We start from the raw sequence: 19,809 nt of genomic DNA on the forward strand, positions 1-19,809 counted from the left end.
CAATAATCCACACAAAGTAATATATTGTATAGTCACACTTCAGTTCAAAATCAAATACAAAACTTCTATCTCATTCAAATCTAATTAAATGTGAAAAAATTAAATTATCAATCAGATTTCGGATCAGCATATCTGTGAATCAGATTTAAAGCATCTGGTCAAAGTTCTTGTTAATTCAGCCATTTTCATTACTTTCATTTCTTCCTTTGATTTCCTAGACTAATATGTACACCAGTCATTCAAACATCAATCATCTCCTCTTTTATCTGTGTTATCCCACAATAATGACATTTCTTTGACATTTCCCTGTTAAGCTTGTAGGTACTCTATCTCTGTAATCTCTAAAGGTATGCCTTTTCTGTTATACCTGTGGGTACACTTTCTCTGTAATCTCTAAAGGTATGCCTTTTCTGTCATCCCTGTGGGTACACTATCTCTGTAATCTCTAAAGGTATGCCTTTTCTGTTATCCCTGTGGGTACACTTTCTCTGTAATCTCTAAAGGTATGCCTTTTCTGTTATCCCTGTGGGTACACTTTCTCTGTAATCTCTATAGGTATGCCTTTTCTGTCATCCCTGTGGGTACACTATCTCTGTAATCTCTAAAGGTATGCCTTTCTGTTATCCCTGTGGGTACACTTTCTCTGTAATCTCTAAAGGTATGCCTTTCTGTTATCCCTGTGGGTACACTATCTCTGTAATCCCTAAAGGTATGCCTTTCTGTTATCCCTATGGGTACACTATCTCTGTAATCCCTAAAGGTATGCCCTTTCTGTTATCCCTGTGGGTACACTTTCTCTGTAATCTCTAAAGGTATGTCTTTCTGTTATCCCTGTGGGTACACTTTCTCTGTTATCCCTAAAGGTATGCCCTTTCTGTTATCCCTGTGGGTACACTTTCTCTGTAATCTCTAAAGGTATGCCTTTTCTGTTATCCCTGTGGGTACACTTTCTCTGTAATCTCTAAAGGTATGCCTTTTCTGTTATCCCTGTGGGTACACTTTCTCTGTAATCTCTAAAGGTATGTCTTTCTGTTATGCCTGTGGGTACACTTTCTCTGTTATCTCTAAAGGTATGCCTTTCTGTTATCCCTGTGGGTACACTTTCTCTGTTATCCCTAAAGGTATGCCCTTTCTGTTATCCCTGTGGGTACACTTTCTCTGTAATCTCTAAAGGTATGCCTTTTCTGTTATCCCTGTGGGTACACTTTCTCTGTAATCTCTAAAGGTATGCCTTTTCTGTTATCCCTGTGGGTACACTTTCTCTGTAATCTCTAAAGGTATGCCTTTTCTGTTATCCCTGTGGGTACACTTTCTCTGTAATCTCTAAAGGTATGCCTTTTTCTGTTATCCCTGTGGGTACACTTTCTCTGTAATCTCTAAAGGTATGCCCTTTCTGTTATCCCTGTGGGTACACTTTCTCTGTAATCTCTAAAGGTATGCCTTTTTCTGTTATCCCTGTGGGTACTCTTTCTCTGTTATCCAGGAGGGTAAGATTATCTATGAAATAAATTGTCTTTCCACCTATTGATTACATTGTATGTTATGAGGTAATTACTCACTGAATTAACAAGGCTTTAATATGGGAAGAATTTGTGTCTGGTTATTTCAATAATATGATCAAGGTATTATCCATTTTTTATCAAAACTGAAGCTTGATACATGTATCATTATTACTACATTAGTCTAAACTATTCATGGCAAACACAATCATACAGTTTTCTACACAAGATGATATATATGACAATTGAGGTCCTCGGACTAGTATAGTACAAGACTGGTCAGCACAACCAAACAGATACATGGAGAGAATCCAGCACAATTTTTGTCTAAAATGACAAAGTATGTCTATCACAGAGGATTGTGTCCAATTTGAGGTCAGCACAAAGTTTTGATAACTTCAGAAACACAGCCAGTTCAATATGATACAAATAATTGTGTCATTAATATATTTAGTTGTACAGGGGGCAACTTTTTACATATGGTCTAATACAGCACAATGTTATGAACAGAATTCAAGGCCGATGAAAATTATTATGTTATAGAATTGTGTTAGCACAATCTCATATCCATCAATGGCCATCGGAGAGAGGTGCATCTGGAACAGTTAGTGTAACCCTCCGACTAGACCGCAATCTGTCCGCCGATCTGTAAGGATTATACAAATACATATATTATTTACTTTTCCATGATCATCATTTGTTTTTGGTTCTTAACAACAAAGTAAATATGTCACTCAGCCCATCAAAATTACATCTGCCATGTGTAATATATATCAACTGGTTTGTTTGTTGTATTGTGGCCTGTGATGTTATTATGAAAAGTGGGCTAGATCAACTTTACAGTCAATGATAAGATACATAAAGACTTGTATTAGATTGATACAGAAGTATGACCATATCAATGATTTAAGTAATACTAGCAGCTCAACTACACACATTTTATGCAACTAGATGTAAATAGGTTTTATTATTTCTTTGTGTCTCTCAAATCAAGAAATATTGTACACAGTTTTTTTTACATTAGTATATAACTTTCATTATTTTCCTCAAAGGATTGCACAGCATATAAATTGACATTGCAGATTCAAATCTAGAAAGAGTAGCTTCCCTTGTATTAGGAGTGAGGTACATTACTGAATGAAATGAATGATCATGACTTTTGATGGCAAAACCATAATAGAATTCACTGATTAGTTTACAAATGAGGCCTGAATTAATCTGACACAGTGATAACATGATGAGATATCCTTATGTTAACTTTACCATTAACTTTACCAATAAAATCAGGACTGAACTAATCTGACACAGTGATAACATGATGAGATACACTTATATTAACTTTACCAACAAAATCAGGTCAGAATTAATCTGACACAGTGATAAGATGATGAGATATCCTTATGTTAACTTTACCATTAACTTTACCACTAAAATCAGGACTGAATTAATCTGACACAGTGATAACATGATGAGATACCCTTATATTAACTTTACCACTAAAATCAGGACTGAATTAATCTGACACAGTGATAACATGATGAGATATCCTTATATTAACTTTACCACTAAAATCAGGACTGAATTAATCTGACACAGTGATAACATGATGAGATATCCTTATATTAACTTTACCAACAAAATCAGGTCAGAATTAATCTGACACAGTGATAAGATGATGAGATATCCTTATGTTAACTTTACCAACAAAATCAGGTCAGAATTAATCTGACACAGTGATAAGATGATGAGATATCCTTATATTAACTTTACCACTAAAATCAGGACTGAATTAATCTGACACAGTGATAAGATGATGAGATATCCTTATGTTAACTTTACCAACAAAATCAGTTAACTTTACCATTAACTTTCAGAATTAATCTGACACAGTGATAAGATGATGAGATATCCTTATGTTAACTTTACCATTAACTTTACCACTAAAATCAGGACTGAATTAATCTGACACAGTGATAACATGATGAGATATCCTTATGTTAACTTTACCATTAACTTTACCACTAAAATCAGGACTGAATTAATCTGACACAGTGATAAGATGATGAGATATCCTTATGTTAACTTTACCACTAAAATCAGGACTGAATTAATCTGACAGTGATAACATGATGAGATACCCTTATATTAACTTTACCACTAAAATCAGGACTGAATTAATCTGACACAGTGATAACATGATGAGATACCCTTATATTAACTTTACCACTAAAATCAGGACTGAATTAATCTGACAGTGATAACATGATGAGATACCCTTATATTAACTTTACCAATAAAATCATGTTAGAATTAATCTGACAATCTAGGGTAGAGTTCAATTTTGATACAATGCAATGTAATGCTCAGTCACATCCACTAGTTGAACATTTAAATATATGCGGCTTGATGAAACCGCATGTGCCTCTTATTTAATCATGAAAACAATGATGATAAGTCAATGTAAGATAAAGAGTTTTGGAAACACAAATTCAACAGCTACCCTTAGGGGTTACAGATTTAATATAAAGTTACACCTAGACATTGACAGGGAGGAGAATCAACTAGGGCTGAGATGGATTTCCAGAATTGTAGAAAATACTTAACACTCCACTATTTAGAACCATTGGTAGATATTTGAGTTCCCTGTACACAGAAGTCTGGTTTTAAGTGCTATATTAATTATAATGTCATTATACAAAAGCAGTGATGAAACCATGTATCAGTATTCAAATAGGTCTCTTATACAACAATCATTAAAAGGTTTTCTTTTTCAGCTCCAATGCATATACTAGAATCACGAATATAAATAATGAGACACCGCTGAAATTAGATATTAGTATTCTGGTTTTGGCAAGAAAAGAAGTGAAAAGAAATTGAGAACAAGAAGCTGCAAAGTGTAGCATCATCCCCCAACACCATGGTAAATGTAGGGCAATTTGAATAGTTTACCATCCAATGATAAAGAGCTGAAAATCTTGTCTATAGCAAAAGGTTCACCCAGGGCACCAGTCTAATATATATTCAAAGTTTCCTAAAGATCAGTTGAATGGTTTTCAAGTTGTAACCATGAAAAGACCTTTTGATGGACACAAAGATGGGCATAGTCCAGTTTTTATTCCCCAGAAAACATGATTGCATGTTGTACACTAGAGGCCATAAAAATGATCAGGTATTAATAGATACACCGCAAGTTTGTCACAATATAATTAGTCATCTGCTGAAAGACCAAAACGCTGTAATAGTGGACGTAATACCTGATAAATAAATAAATACATGCTATTAAGTCATCCGCTGAAAGACCAAAAGGCTGTAATAGTGGACGTAATACCTGATAAATAAATAAATACATGCTATTAAGTCATCTGCTGAAAGACCAAAAGGCTGTAATAGTGGACGTAATACCTGATAAATAAATAAATACATGCTATTAAGTCATCTGCTGAAAGACCAAAAGGCTGTAATAGTGGACGTAATACCTGATAAATAAATAAATACATGCTATTAAGTCATCTGCTGAAAGACCAAAAGGCTGTAATAGTGGACGTAATACCTGATAAATAAATAAATACATGGTATTAAGTCATCTGCTGAAAGACCAAAAGGCTGTAATAGTGGACGTAATACCTGATAAATAAATAAATACATGCTATTAAGTCATCCGCTGAAAGACCAAAAGGCTGTAATAGTGGACGTAATACCTGATAAATAAATAAATACATGCTATTAAGTCATCCGCTGAAAGACCAAAAGGCTGTAATAGTGGACGTAATACCTGATAAATAAATAAATACATGCTATTAAGTCAGCTGAAAGACCAAAAGGCTGTAATAGTGGACGTAATACCTGATAAATAAATAAATACATGCTATTAAGTCATCCGCTGAAAGACCAAAAGGCTGTAATAGTGGACGTAATACCTGATAAATAAATAAATACATGCTATTAAGTCATCCGCTGAAAGACCAAAAGGCTGTAATAGTGGACGTAATACCTGATAAATAAATAAATACATGCTATTAAGTCATCCGCTGAAAGACCAAAAGGCTGTAATAGTGGACGTAATACCTGATAAATAAATAAATACATGCTATTATCCGCTGAAAGACCAAAAGGCTGTAATAGTGGACGTAATACCTGATAAATAAATAAATACATCAAAAGGCTGTAATAGTGGCTGAAAGACCAAAAGGCTGTAATAGTGGACGTAATACCTGATAAATAAATAAATACATGCTATTAAGTCATCTGCTGAAAGACCAAAAGGCTGTAATAGTGGACGTAATACCTGATAAATAAATAAATACATGCTATTAAGTCATCCGCTGAAAGACCAAAAGGCTGTAATAGTGGACGTAATACCTGATAAATAAATAAATACAATACATGAAAGACCAAAAGGCTGTAATAGTTAATCATCCGCTGAAAGACCAAAAGGCTGTAATAGTGGACGTAATACCTGATAAATAAATAAATACATGCTATTAAGTCATCTGCTGAAAGACCAAAAGGCTGTAATAGTGGACGTAATACCTGATAAATAAATAAATACATGCTATTAAGTCATCTGCTGAAAGACCAAAAGGCTGTAATAGTGGACGTAATACCTGATAAATAAATAAATACATGGTATTAAGTCATCCGCTGAAAGACCAAAAGGCTGTAATAGTGGACGTAATACCTGATAAATAAATAAATACAATACATGGTATTAAGTCATCTGCTGAAAGACCAAAAGGCTGTAATAGTGGACGTAATACCTGATAAATAAATAAATACATGGTATTAAGTCATCCGCTGAAAGACCAAAAGGCTGTAATAGTGGACGTAATACCTGATAAATAAATAAATACATGGTATTAAGTCATCCGCTGAAAGACCAAAAGGCTGTAATAGTGGACGTAATACCTGATAAATAAATAAATACATGCTATTAAGTCATCCGCTGAAAGACCAAAAGGCTGTAATAGTGGACGTAATACCTGATAAATAAATAAATACATGCTATTAAGTCATCCGCTGAAAGACCAAAAGGCTGTAATAGTGGACGTAATACCTGCTAAATAAATACGTAAATACATGCTATGCTTTAAATTCATGCAAACTGGATGTACACAGAACTTCAATGCATATATGTGCTAATTTACTTACTTGCACACAATATGTACTTTGAGTCCTGAGTTGACCTTGATACTGTCCTTCACATCCTGCCAGGTAGTTCCACTGTCAGTACTGTAATACAGTGGTAGGCCTGGGTAGGCAGATACCACATGTAACTTGTCACCTTCAACCCTAAAACAACACAATAAAACATACAGCACTTTCTAGTATTTATCATAATCTGTGTCAGCACAGTCATTTAATTTCTCAGGGTAAACATTTCTTGGTGGATAAGTCTGGTGAACTGAACTTTTCAACTCCAGTCGAAAAAAATGAAATACAATGTGTCATACATATCTAAACTAAACATTGCCAATGAAATAAACACAGCATGAAAAGATAGGTTCAGAAGTTTCTGTCAAATATAACTGTACATGTTTATGTAAGTAATGCTTAAAACTACTACATGTATAAATGGATGTGATAGCTTTGTTTATGTAGTTATTCAGCGACTGACGTTTGGGAATGCACCACCAGATATTTAAATATCTTGTTGACTAGTTTAACTTCTACACTATGTCGATTATTATACCCTTTTTTCTTCATCTTCAGGTTTGAGGGCTTACAAAATTAAATCCCTATATTGATAAACAAATTCCTACCTCACGCCTGGTGGGGGGATGTGGTATGTCACACCCATTTTATCCAGCCTCTGCAGCTCTCTGTATCCCAGAGAGTTTGAAAATTTTGTCCAATCCGCAGTTTGGTCCATTTTCAGTTTAGCTACATCATCAACTTCCTCCCATGATGCTTTGTGCCAAGCTCGTTCTGCCAAAGCCTGAAGACGTGGATGGATCATTGAGTCTAGGACATCAGAGGTACGTACAAGTTCACTCCATAGTTGTCCTTGCATACCTATAAGTAGATTACATATAATCATAATTGACCAGTTTGGTTATTTTTTTGTTCAGTGTTACAGTGCTGAAGGGGCATTATCATGCATTATCATTTATTTCATGTAAAAAGTGCATATATTCCTCTAATAAACTGAATATTGAATCATCTGATTTTGATTAAATTAACCAGGGTATTTTAAACCTGTTCCTACATATACAATACCACAAACTAACATCATGTCAGTGTGACTGAAAGTTGGAACGCCAATTAAAATATACCCAATTAATGTATTTTAAACCTACATTAATTAACAATAGGTTCACTGAAATATGGACAAACACTAAAAACTGAATCACAGCTACATGTATTTCAGGAATTAAGTACTCACTATGTCGTAGAGTGTACTTAACCACTTGTAGAAAAAAGTTAAAGATCTACAAACCTAGGATGTATTTTAGAGTTAATGGCTAAAGTAGGAAACAACATTTTATAGTATTGTAGTGATAGGCTCCATTCTTACCTATCACATTTTGCTTTTCAATCAGTACATCATTGTCTTCATTACATTTTTCAACATCCTCTTTGGAGAGCTCTTTACCAGTCAGTTTAACATCAGCATTGGCAAAGATATTGTCAGGCATAAAGTTGAATGTTTTCCGTGTATCTATGTACCGGGTGGCCCAGTACAATCCTACCTCCTCTGGGTCTGGTTCATATGGATGGTCGAAATACAAGTGGGTTGCCTGTGACATCACCACCTATACAACATAGAGAACAGAGAGCTGAGTTTCCATTTATCATTACAAGTAGATGGCTGGTCGTAAAATTAATATACAATGCATACAGTACATACTATGTAGGAAGCTATACAACTTTTGCTAGGAACATTCAGATGTATGGATATGTGTTGTTCTTGTAAGTTCATATGCATGTTTCCTATATCAAAATAAAATGATGAACATTGATTATATATTGAATATAATCGTGTTCTTAAATTTTTTCAATCAATCCGTTTACAATTTGACCATGAGAACAAGAGGGCCCTTAACAGTCATCTGAAAATCATTGGATAGACAGACCAAAGAATTTGCTGATGGCGGTCTGACAAATCTAATGAATTCAAATTTTAGGCATTCTAGAAAGGATCCAGAAACTCATAAGTGGTAGGTTTTGTTCAGTAAAACCAGTTGTGTAATCATGTCAAAAAATATAGTTTTGTAGGTACCATGATGTAGTTTTGACTGAAAAATAACAATATATCATCTGTTTCTATACCTTAACAAATTAAACTCCAAATAGGTTTCTCATTTGTATGAATAAAAATTGAGAAATATCTATTCAAGATGAGTTGTGTTGGATTTTGGATCAAACCTCAATAAAAGATTTGGTCATGACAATATCATGATCACTTCCTGCATGTTTGATATCATTGCCACTCCCTAACAATGTTTTAGATCAAATCTGGGTGAATTCTACACAGGCAATAAGAAGGAATAGTGTTTTTAAGCAAAATATTGCATCACTTCCCGTTTTGGGTCCTGTCCCTACGTACCAAGGGGTTGAATTTAAGGACTAATTGCCCACACCTAATGATGTATCAGACAAAATTGGAATGAATTCCATTCAAACAGAGAGTAGTGTTTAGAAGCATCATATTGACTAATTTCCCAATTTTGGGCTCCATCTCCATGTCCCTTGGGGTCAAATAGACTTTCTGAAATTAAGAAATGGTAACCCACCTGTTATGATATTTCAGATGAAATTTGGTTGAAATCTACCCTGGTAATAACAAATTGTCTTGAAGCAAAATATTGTGTAACTTCCTTCAGGGTCAAACCAACTTTCGAAATTTAAGAATTAATTGCCCATCCTTAATAATGTTTCAGACAAAAATGAAATAAAATCCATTCAAGCATTAAGGAAGAATTTGAAAGAATTTGCAATATTTCCCCTATTGAGCCCTGCCCCTCCTTTCCATTGTAGTCCAGACCCAATGTTTATACAAAATTGATTCCACTTCAATCAAGGACGCCTAAGACCAAATAGGGAGAAAATCCAAGCATTTCTGCAGAAGAAGAATTGTAAGGGATTTAACATTATTTCCGCTTTTTGGTCCTGCCCATCCCCGCCCTGGGATCCGAGACCCACTGCTTACACAAAGATGACATTACCATCAATTCAGTGATATGCAATTTTTCTGTAACATTACCTTATAACCAGCATTAGCAAGTTTATAGGCAAATCCAGCCAGACCAGATTCCCAAACATTTTGCCAAGCATATGCCAGCACCTCCTTATTAGGAAACTTTGTCCTTTCCACAGGTGTAATTCCACTGTGGATGAGACCATCCTGCCAGGCACCAAGTGATAAACCATGCTTAGCCACCACTTCCGCAAGCCTCTTGACAAAGTACTCCATGAGCTTGTCAAAGGACTCCACGTCTCCATCCTCAATAAGCTTTTCGCAGGCATATGACTTTTTCCAGGCTTTATATGGTACTTCATCTCCCCCAAAGTGGAATGTCTTCAAGGGTTGGATTTCAGCATGCATATCTTTTACTTCTTTCACTATTTTATCAACAAATTTATATGTAGAGTCCAAACCAGGATTCATAGAATTTTCGGAATACATTTGAACAGATGTTGTAACACTATCAGTGTCATGGAAGTCAGTAAGCAGATATTCTTTGGCTGACTTGGTATCTTTGACTTCCTGGAACCTGTAGTACCTGGCCTGCATTGCCTTTATTGCTGCATGACTGTGACCTGGCATGTCAATCTCTGGAATGACCTCGATGTGACGCTGTTGTGCAAATTTGAGGATTTCCTTATAATCATCTATTGAGTAGTAACCAGAGCCTGATGTGTCAAAGTTAGGGCCTGACCCTAACATGGGTAAGATACATGTCTTCTCCTCAAGGTCATGGCCTCTGCGACTTCCAACCTTTAAACAAAAAAAATTTTGAATGAAAAATCTTCACTCTAACACACATGAATTATTGATCTGTAGTAGTTTGTTTGCTGGCCATGATCAAATCAGTTAACAACATAAGAAGGCCCAAGGCATGCCATCCAGAGCAATTCCAATCCTATGTTGTCCAAAGTCACAAACATGTCAGCACAAGGGCAATAATTATGTAATTAAAGGTTTCAGGCCCTGAGTTTGATAAACTGCACATATTCATAGTATGACCAATGTATACACCAAGTTTCATTGTCCTAGTATAAATGAAAGCTAATCTACGATCTAGACACAATATTGCAACAAAGGGCCTTAACTCAGTTATTAAGGGGTTGTAGACCAGTTAAGCAAGGAGCATGAAACCAGGTGTGTTCATTTGTATACTTTGGTCACACTATGACGATGTGCAGTGTACCAAGTTCAAGGCCTGCAACCCCTTCATTATAAAGATATTGCTCATTGTTAAAATGTTTATGTTTAGAGCATAACCACAGAATCCCTAAAGGAAGGAAGCCTCCAGAGTGCTGATAGACTTTGTCACAGATGCAAGGAGGACGGAAAACAATAGTATCCTACGTTTTAGCAGTAGGGGAAAAAGATTAAGCGCTGATTTGACAGGCTCCATGGCCTTCTTCAACAATTAAATTCCTTTGTTTTAAAAAAGCCTCATTTTGTCAGCCAGCTTACATTTGCTATTGCAATAAACTCTTCATAAATATTTTGTTTATGAATTTATGGAATGTGATACTAAAAAACTTAATAAACTGAAGTTAGCATGCCTATGCAATGGTGAAACGATTCATGAAAACTTGTTTTTAGTATCTTATTAACACCATAGCTACTTACTGTGGTCAGTTCTTCCAACCCTGGGATTTCAAGACGCCAACCCTCATCATCTGTTAGATGAAAATGGAACTTGTTCATTTTGTACATAGCCATGACATCTAGCAGTTTCAGCACCGACTCTTTTTTATGAAAGTTGCGCGACACATCTAAATGCATTCCTCGGTAGGGGTACCTTGGATAGTCTAGGATGTGAACATGTGGTACCTCACATCTGTCCAGCAGGGAAAGAAAGGTCTGAACACCATAAAACACTCCTACAGCAGAACTACCAATAACCTCTATCACTTCTTCTTCTAGTTGAACTGTTAATTTATAGGCATCCTCATTAGCTCTTCCTGTGCATCCGTCCCCATTTTCTGTGACTGGACCAATTTTCAACAGAATTACATGTTTCTGGTTAAGTTTCAACTCCTTGTTGTTTCGAAGATCAAATTTGATTGAATCAGATTTTTCTGCAAAATAAAGGAGAACTTAACAAGAAGCTAATCAGGTTTCAATACGTGTTCAATTAGAAATTATCATGAATTAAAAAGTAGACAGATTTCTATTTTCTGTGTAATTAAACTACAGTTGAAAATTGAGAATACATAAAAAAAGTGAAGAAATTATAAGATTTGTATCATCATACCCTGAAGAAACTCAGCCTCTTGCATCACATCCTCAGCAGCCATAATGCACCAAGATTGTTTGGAAAGATCTAATGTCCTATCACTGACTACTATAAGGCTATGAGGTGTAGGGGTCACAAGACATCCAGCCTTGCCCAAATCCTGCACATGGTTTTTTTCATACCTTACTTCTGGAGTAAATGGATCATATTTGTCCCACTTATGTCTTTTCCAGCTTTCTGGAGTATCAAATGGTAAAACATAGGAGAGGTCTTCTCCCTGTGTGCTCTGTATAATCCTGGGCAGCAGATCCTTGCATGTAATGTACCAATTAGGCATCATATCGGATCTAGCAACCGAGTAGTATTCAGCTGTAAATACAATCTCCAGACTATCACCTTTATTTAAGGTTTTGAAAGATCTTAATGGTTCCAAGGTAAACAGACATCCATTGATATGGCAAAACTTGATTCCATACTTTTCCATACGGATCTGATCTGCATCTGGAAGTGTCTGAGGCTCCACCATGCGGATGTGACAGAAGTAGATGGCCCATTTCCCAGCCGCGCGTAATGGAATATCACCTGTATTTGTTAGTATTACTTTGGCTATGTATGTTTTCCTAGCATCCACATTATCTGTGACTTGGTATTTGATGTCTAAACTATTTGCTATAGAATCTAAAGAAGATTGATCCATCTTGATGGGTGAACATTCTGAAACATAATAAAATGTTGTCATTTTAAACAATAGTCAGGTACTCAGAGAGTAACTGGTAGATTTTTGTGAAAAGTTACATAAATTTAAGATTAAGAATTTTACACCAGATGCATTCACAGATACCAATATCAAAGCTGGATGTACATTTGTTTGTAACTGAGTTTATGTATAGTAATAACAACTGTGTGGGTTTTGGTAAAGCCTGTATGGATATATTTAAAGACCATATTTCATTGTGATATTTTAACTTCTTCTTTCACAGATACAGGCTTATGTTTCAAAAAAGGAATGTTAGATGCATAGCTATGTTATACATTTTAGACCTTTTAATGGTAAGAGTTTCTTTCTCCATTCTTGAGAAAGATATCTGGTATCATTACCAATAGGCCATGCTTCAACACATAATATAGATATCCATGCATTTCCTGTTTGGGCACTTGACTGGAAGGTGATTTTTTCCCCCATATTACACAGATGAGAGCAACTGCGTATATGTTTATTAGACTTTATATTCAATTCAGAACAATGTACAACACATCATTTACAATGGGTATCTTTAATCAGGCTATATGTTCAGGACAGGAACTTGTCTGAAGGCCTTTGATTATCTATCTGCAATTTGATTTCCTTGTTTTAGTTGGATTTGGTGGTCAGAATAAACACAGGATTTCAGTGACCTGTATATGAGGTGGCATTCAATCAATGTTTTATATAATTCACAATAGCATGATGCCTTTAAATAATACAACGATGGAAGGATAAAATAGTTCTCTACTAACTTGTGTACAGTCCATGCCAATATTGACACAGCATAATGTGAATTGATAGATCAACATGTATGTGGTAGTACTGGCAACTGGTCTAGTATCATGTGCAGTATCTGCTGTTCTTTACCTATCACAAGATTAAGCTAAGCATTATAAAATCTTGTTATAAACTCTCTAAAAAGTATAAAATCTCAAAAGATTGGCAGTCATTTTCAAAATGTGCTTTAAGCTGAGGTTGTATTAATCTAACTGTGAAGCTAAGGTGCACCCAGTGTGTCCTCTCCAATCTCAAAAGTCTTTCTCAACCTGATCTTCCACATGATGATATTATTGACCACACCAAATCACAAGGACATGTCAGTATTGAAAGGCTTTTAATATGTGTAAGTTATCTGTTTAACTAGGACTTATAACTTATAGTCGGACAACTCAATCATATAAAAAGCCTTATCATTTTGACATAGGCCTTCTATGTAAGTCATTTTGGTCCAACAGAAGTGAATTAACCAGTGGGATTCGAGTGTGAGATCAGTGGTCAATGGAATGTGGACACGCTAAATGTAGGTAAGGGAAATTGAGAATAACAAACCCTGAATAACAAACAGCTTTGTTTATCAAACATAGAGCAGAGGGAGATAAATTAAAACCAAAAAAATTGAATTTGTCCATGACATAACAACTGAACATCATATACTCCTCGGAATACTGATTAGCTATAACTTCAATCACAAATGAGTCTAATAAACATACATACATACAACAACAGAGGAAAAACTGCTCTAGCCCCAGAAGCTATTGTCACAATGTCACAACATCTCAGTTCTGACCTAAGGTGGAGTGGCACCCACCAGTTTTCTTATGTCAATAGAGCAGTCAGATATCCAAGTGACATCTATAGAACCAGTCACACATACACTTTACAAGACTCTGTCCATCCCCTGCCCCCTTTCCCATCCCATCCCACTTATATTCAAATGTGAAAATAACCAAAATGTATATGATAGCTTGAGAGAATAAATTGACTTCTCTCTATTTCTCCTCAAAATACCACCAATTTGAATTTACACATTATTAATTCTAAACAAATGACTTATCACATAACCCAACGATCCACCTATGTAGTGATTCTTGCACTTTTAAAATTTAATCTTCCTTAGCTCATCTGATCCTATTGTGACATTTTCCCATTTCAACATAACTTATCTTGCCTTCGCAGTACATAACTCTTAAAAAGCGACATCATCACATTAATCACACATATAATTATCAAAAGTCAAAATAGTGAATAAGTTTAAAGTATGCAGTCTGAGTGGAATGCATTATCAGAAAGCAATGAATATTATAATTAGTTAAGTAATTCAGATGAATTCAACATGGGACAACCCCAAAAAATGGGTGTTAATCATAAGTACAATGTAGGTACCAATCTAACCACTAACCATAGTTTGCTTGACAAGAATTTAAAAGGTGGATCAAGTAAACATAACTTGGAGCCAGATGTTTAGATCTGGTTAAGATCAACACACCTTTTTAGGGCATTCGGTGGATGATGCAATTATGTAATATTCAAACAAAATTATGTTGGTCCTATCCAGCTCTTTGCCAACTCCAACCAGACAGGCTAAAGACAACTGCTATGATGAAGCATAATGCACCATTAGTCCCAGCCCTGGAGACGTCTGGTCTTGTAAGTACTACATGTACTTAGCATTTCGCACATCCCGACAGATGCCTCCAATCTGTAAGGGGGGCACAGGTCAACCCCTCACTTCGCTAGAACATAGACATATTCATCAGTGAGACAATGCCTAGCAATAGGAAGAGTCAAGCAGACATAAAACTTGTAACCAAGTTATACTGCGCCCAACCAACCAATGACATGCACTGTGGCCAAATACAATGATGATGATGATGATGATGATGATGATGATGATATAATGATGATGATGCATGGATTTCCGGTGAAAAAAATATCGTGCTGTTGTTGTATTTCGTAATGAAATCGACCATACTAAACACTGGCACACATTGGTGTGCTACTCCGGACTAATCAAATTTAAGGAGGACATCGTTATCTGCAAAAATCAAAATAGAACGTTCCTGAAATAGCTGACCTTTTCCCATTCCATATTGATACGTCCATTGAAAACTCGTCTTTAGATAATTTCTAAATGTTAATACATTAATAAACAATCAAAAATCGGATATTGCATAGCTGGTGTCGTAATATATGCGGTACATATGGCAACTAGATAAGGTTCATACCGAAAGTGGAAGTGACAGCCCGGTAATCTTTGGCACCATTTGAAGAACTGTTTAAAGGGAAGTCACTCGTGTCGCAAACATTCGTAACTTTTCGTGAATTATCATGACAAGTGTTGAAAAAAATCAGAGAGACGTCGGGTGAATGTCTATATTAGCAACAAGATGGAGCAAATTCCTGCCGAGATGTAAAATGTTTTGTCGGAGACAGCAAAGATACAGTTATTCTGACTTTATGGTAACGAAATACAAATATTTCACAAGTTCTTATTTTATTATCACGCAGGGAAATGCATATAGTGTGTTCATTTCATATTGAGGCTACAATGCCAAAGTCATTTTTGTCTATTTGATAATCAGTGATAACGGGATAATTAACGAGTTTAATCTATTTATCATGCAGTGACAGGAGCAGAAATATGCTTCTCTATTTATATTTTCAATCAATGAATAGGCACATAAACTATTAATTTGTGTTGTATTTGACACGTATTAGCTTTGACATACTGTGTGCAACCTTTTGTAGCATTTGCCTGTATTGCCTGTACAAGGATCAAAAATGTTATTACGTAAGGATTTGTATAAGGTAATACCTGTTCATACATGTGTTTGGTAAAAAATAAAAGGAATTGAGATCTATTGAAAATGAAATGTTGAAAACAACCCAATCGAAATGCCTCACAGAAAATATTCTGTTATATTATGTTATTCATTGATATGAACATAGAGGCTTAATGCCAGCGTTCATTATTACTTATTTACTTAGAGTTACTTAGAGTAGTTTTCTGGTACAGGTCCTTTAAGGACCTCTTCACCAGACTCGATGTGTATTCCCTGCCCTCTTTTATTCGCGTCAATTCCTAGTGTTGCTTTGAAATCATATGAAATATATTGATTTTCCCAATACTTGTCCAGTCTATTTTTAAAAGTGTTCTTTGTTGGTGCACTGACACCATTCTCAGGTAAGTTGTTCCATACGTTGACAGATCTAACAGTGAAGTAATTTTTTCTCAAGTCCAATTTGGTGTGTTGTGGATAAATTTTTAAAGAATTCCCTCTTGTTCCATTACGTGCCGCTGTATCCTTCCATAATGCTACAAAATTACTTGCTTCAGGATCGTAATGACTGTGGATTATCTTGTACAGCTCGATCATGTCTCCCCTTAGTCTCCTGTATGATAATGTAGGTAATTTAAGTTTTTTCAGTCTTTCTGAATAGCTCAACTCCCTGAATCCTGGTAACTGTTTTGTTGCCCTTCTTTGTACCCCTTCTAGCTTCTCAATGTGTTTCATTTTATATGTGACCACACAGGACTGGCAAAGTCTAAGTGAGTTCTTACTAAGGTCTTGTATAACGGAGTAAAAGAATCTGCATTCAAATATTGGAAAGTTCTTCTAAGGAGAGCAAACATAGAATTTGCTTTATTTACTTTTTCACATATATGTCTCTCGAAGTTTAAGTTATTATCTATGACTACTCCAATGTCTTTTTCTGTTTCTACTGTCTGTAACGATTTTCCTTTTAGTGTGTATATAGTTTCATGATCAGCAAGCTGAGATTTTTTTGCATATGTGCATATGTTTACACTTGTCCGGATGAAATCTCAAAAGCCAGGTGTCACTCCACTGGGACATTGTGTCTAGGTCCTTCTGTAGAACGGTATTGTCATCCTTGTCTGTAATGATTCTGAATATTTTTGTATCGTCTGCAAACAGGTAAACATCTGATTTCACAATTTCTGGTAGATCATTTATAAATATAACAAATAATGTCGGGCCCAACACTGATCCCTGTGGTATGCCAGATGTAACATCAGTCCAGTCTGAATTTTCACCATTTATTGATACTCTTTGTTTTCTATTGTATAAGAATTCTTTTGTCCATCTCAGTAAGTTTGTGTGAATTCCATAAGATTGTAACTTACTCAGTAGTCTTTTATGTGGCACAGTATCGAATGCTTTCTGATAATCCATGTACACACAGTCTACTGGGTATCCATTATCTAATGCATGTGTCCATTTGTTTAGAACTTCTAGTTGCTGGAGTGTGGTGGATCTACCAGATATAAAACCGTATTGTTTATCTGAGAATAATTCATTCTTTTTCATATGAGATATTATGTGGTCACGAACTAAAGATTCCATTACCTTACATATAACTGAGGTTAAGCTTACTGGGCGGTAGTTTCCAGCTTGACGTTTATCTCCCTTTTTATAGATAGCACTTATCTGAGCTCTTTTCCAGTCCTCAGGTACTTTCCCTTCCTTTAGTGATTGATTGAATAATGTGACTAGTGGGATGTATATATTTTCTGCTGTTTCTTTAAGCATGCGTGGATGCATTCCATCTAGGCCAGGAGATTTGTCAATCTTCAATTTTTCTAGTTTCAGTTTGATGTCATTCCCTTGTATGAGTAATTCTGTCATTTTATTCTGAATGTTCTTGTCTGGAATTTCAGGTATCTCTCCGGTTTCTTCTTTAACAAATATACTATGGAAAAAACTTGCCAACACATTAGCTTTCACTTTATCATCATCTGTTGTTTGTGAATTACTGTCTGTGTAATCTGTGTATAGATCCCCTACTCCTTCATTGGATTTACCTTTTGACTTGATATAATTCCATACAGCTTTAGGGTTGTCTTTGGCTTTAGCTGATAATGATTTTTCAAATGCTTTCCTTCTGTCTCTAGGGATCTTTCTTACTTTGTTTGTGACTCTTCTGTATTCCTTCTGTGTTTCAGGGTTATTGTTTCTTGTAATCTTCTTTGCTAATCTGTGTTTCCTCTTTATTAACTCTATGGTACTTCTGTCGAGTGGAGTTCCTACTTTCCTTTCTCTCGAGTTCTTGATTGTTCGAGATGGAATGTAAACTTCTTCCAATTCTTTTATTATGTTGTGAAATATTTTCCAATTTTCTTCAAGACTGTTCTTACTTACGAGTCGCTCTTCCCAGTCTATTTCTCTTATAGCTTTATTCATACCGACATAGTCACCTTTATTATAGCACTTCCTTGTCTTTGATTTATTTGGTATTTTAGCATAGCAGTTAACGTCAAACATTAGTATACAGTGGTCACTTTTGCCAAGTGGGCTTTGATATTCAAGGTTACTCACCAGGTTTCCCTCATTTGTTAGTATTAAATCCAGCAAGTATGGGGCGTCTTTCCCTCTAAATCTTGTAGGTTGAAAGGAATGTTGATATAAGAAATTGTCCATTAAATTTTCTAGAAACTTATATTCATTAGACGTAGTAGAGTCTCCTTTAGTATTCCAGTACTCCCAGTTGATATCTGGGTAATTAAAGTCCCCAGCTAACATTAGGTGTGAATATCCTTGGTTTACAACTTTTTCTATTAGAATATTTAAATTGTCGTTGTTTTCTGTTGTTCCACTATCCGATCTATATATCAGCCCTGCTAGTAGTTTTTCCGTTTTATTTATCTGGATTTCGATAAATAAATACTCCTCAAAGTCAATATCAAACACAACTTCTTTTGCAATTAACAGCTTATTTATATAGAACACCAAACCTCTTCCTGTATTATTGTCAATATTTTTTGTGAAAATATTATAGTTGTCGATACCTGTAAGGTTCAGTTCTGATTTCATAAGTGTGTACCTTTTGCTTTTTGGTTTTACTTCCGTAATTCCTGCGCCGGAATTTTCATTAACCTCCTTGCCCATGGGGGGCCTCTTACTTTGTAGCGAACTTCCCCCGAAGACTGTGACTCTCTTCTCTTTGCTTCCTCCCATAGTTCTTTTTCTTTCTCCCTCTCTGTTCTAGTTAGGTCATTGGAGATCCTGACTGACTTATATTCTTCCTCTGATTTCAGATTCCTTGCATTTTTGAAAATCTCACCTTTCAGTTCCTGGTTGTTGAGTGATATTAGCATAGGTCTTCCTTTAGTTTTCTGCTTGTTCTCTTCATTTACGTTGGCCTTATATTTCCCTAGTCTGATTGCTTTTGTAATACATGATGCTGTCTCTTTGGGTTTCAGCCCACATATTTTCAATATATTTTTGGCTTTATTCATGTCATGTGTTTTCCTCTTCTCTCTATCTGCAGAATCCACCTCATCAATTCCATATATCACTATGTTGTTTTCACATGCCCTTCTCTCGTTTATTTCTCCTAGAACTGTATCCAA

General features: G+C 35.5%; 1 protein-coding gene across 1 annotated transcript; it reads right to left on the bottom strand.

Moving 5' to 3' along the window:
* Window positions 1-198: 198 nt before the first annotated feature.
* LOC132544976 (chitobiase-like) lies at window positions 199-15,686 on the bottom strand. The gene is made up of 8 exons (XM_060208640.1): window positions 15,662-15,686; window positions 11,930-12,625; window positions 11,302-11,753; window positions 9,703-10,437; window positions 8,014-8,251; window positions 7,259-7,511; window positions 6,648-6,788; window positions 199-2,145 (listed from the first exon to the last, which is right to left on the bottom strand). The coding sequence occupies exons 2-8, from the start codon at window positions 12,606-12,608 to the stop codon at window positions 2,070-2,072; spliced, it is 2,574 nt and encodes an 857-aa protein (XP_060064623.1). The 5' UTR covers window positions 12,609-12,625; window positions 15,662-15,686; the 3' UTR covers window positions 199-2,069.
* Between the last annotated feature and the right edge of the window lie 4,123 nt (window positions 15,687-19,809).

Source organism: Ylistrum balloti, unplaced genomic scaffold (assembly GCF_031769215.1).
Source record: "Ylistrum balloti isolate Yb309-2 unplaced genomic scaffold, AGI_CSIRO_Ybal_v1 Utg369818, whole genome shotgun sequence".
In the NCBI taxonomy this organism is placed as follows: Eukaryota; Metazoa; Mollusca; class Bivalvia; order Pectinida; family Pectinidae; genus Ylistrum; species Ylistrum balloti.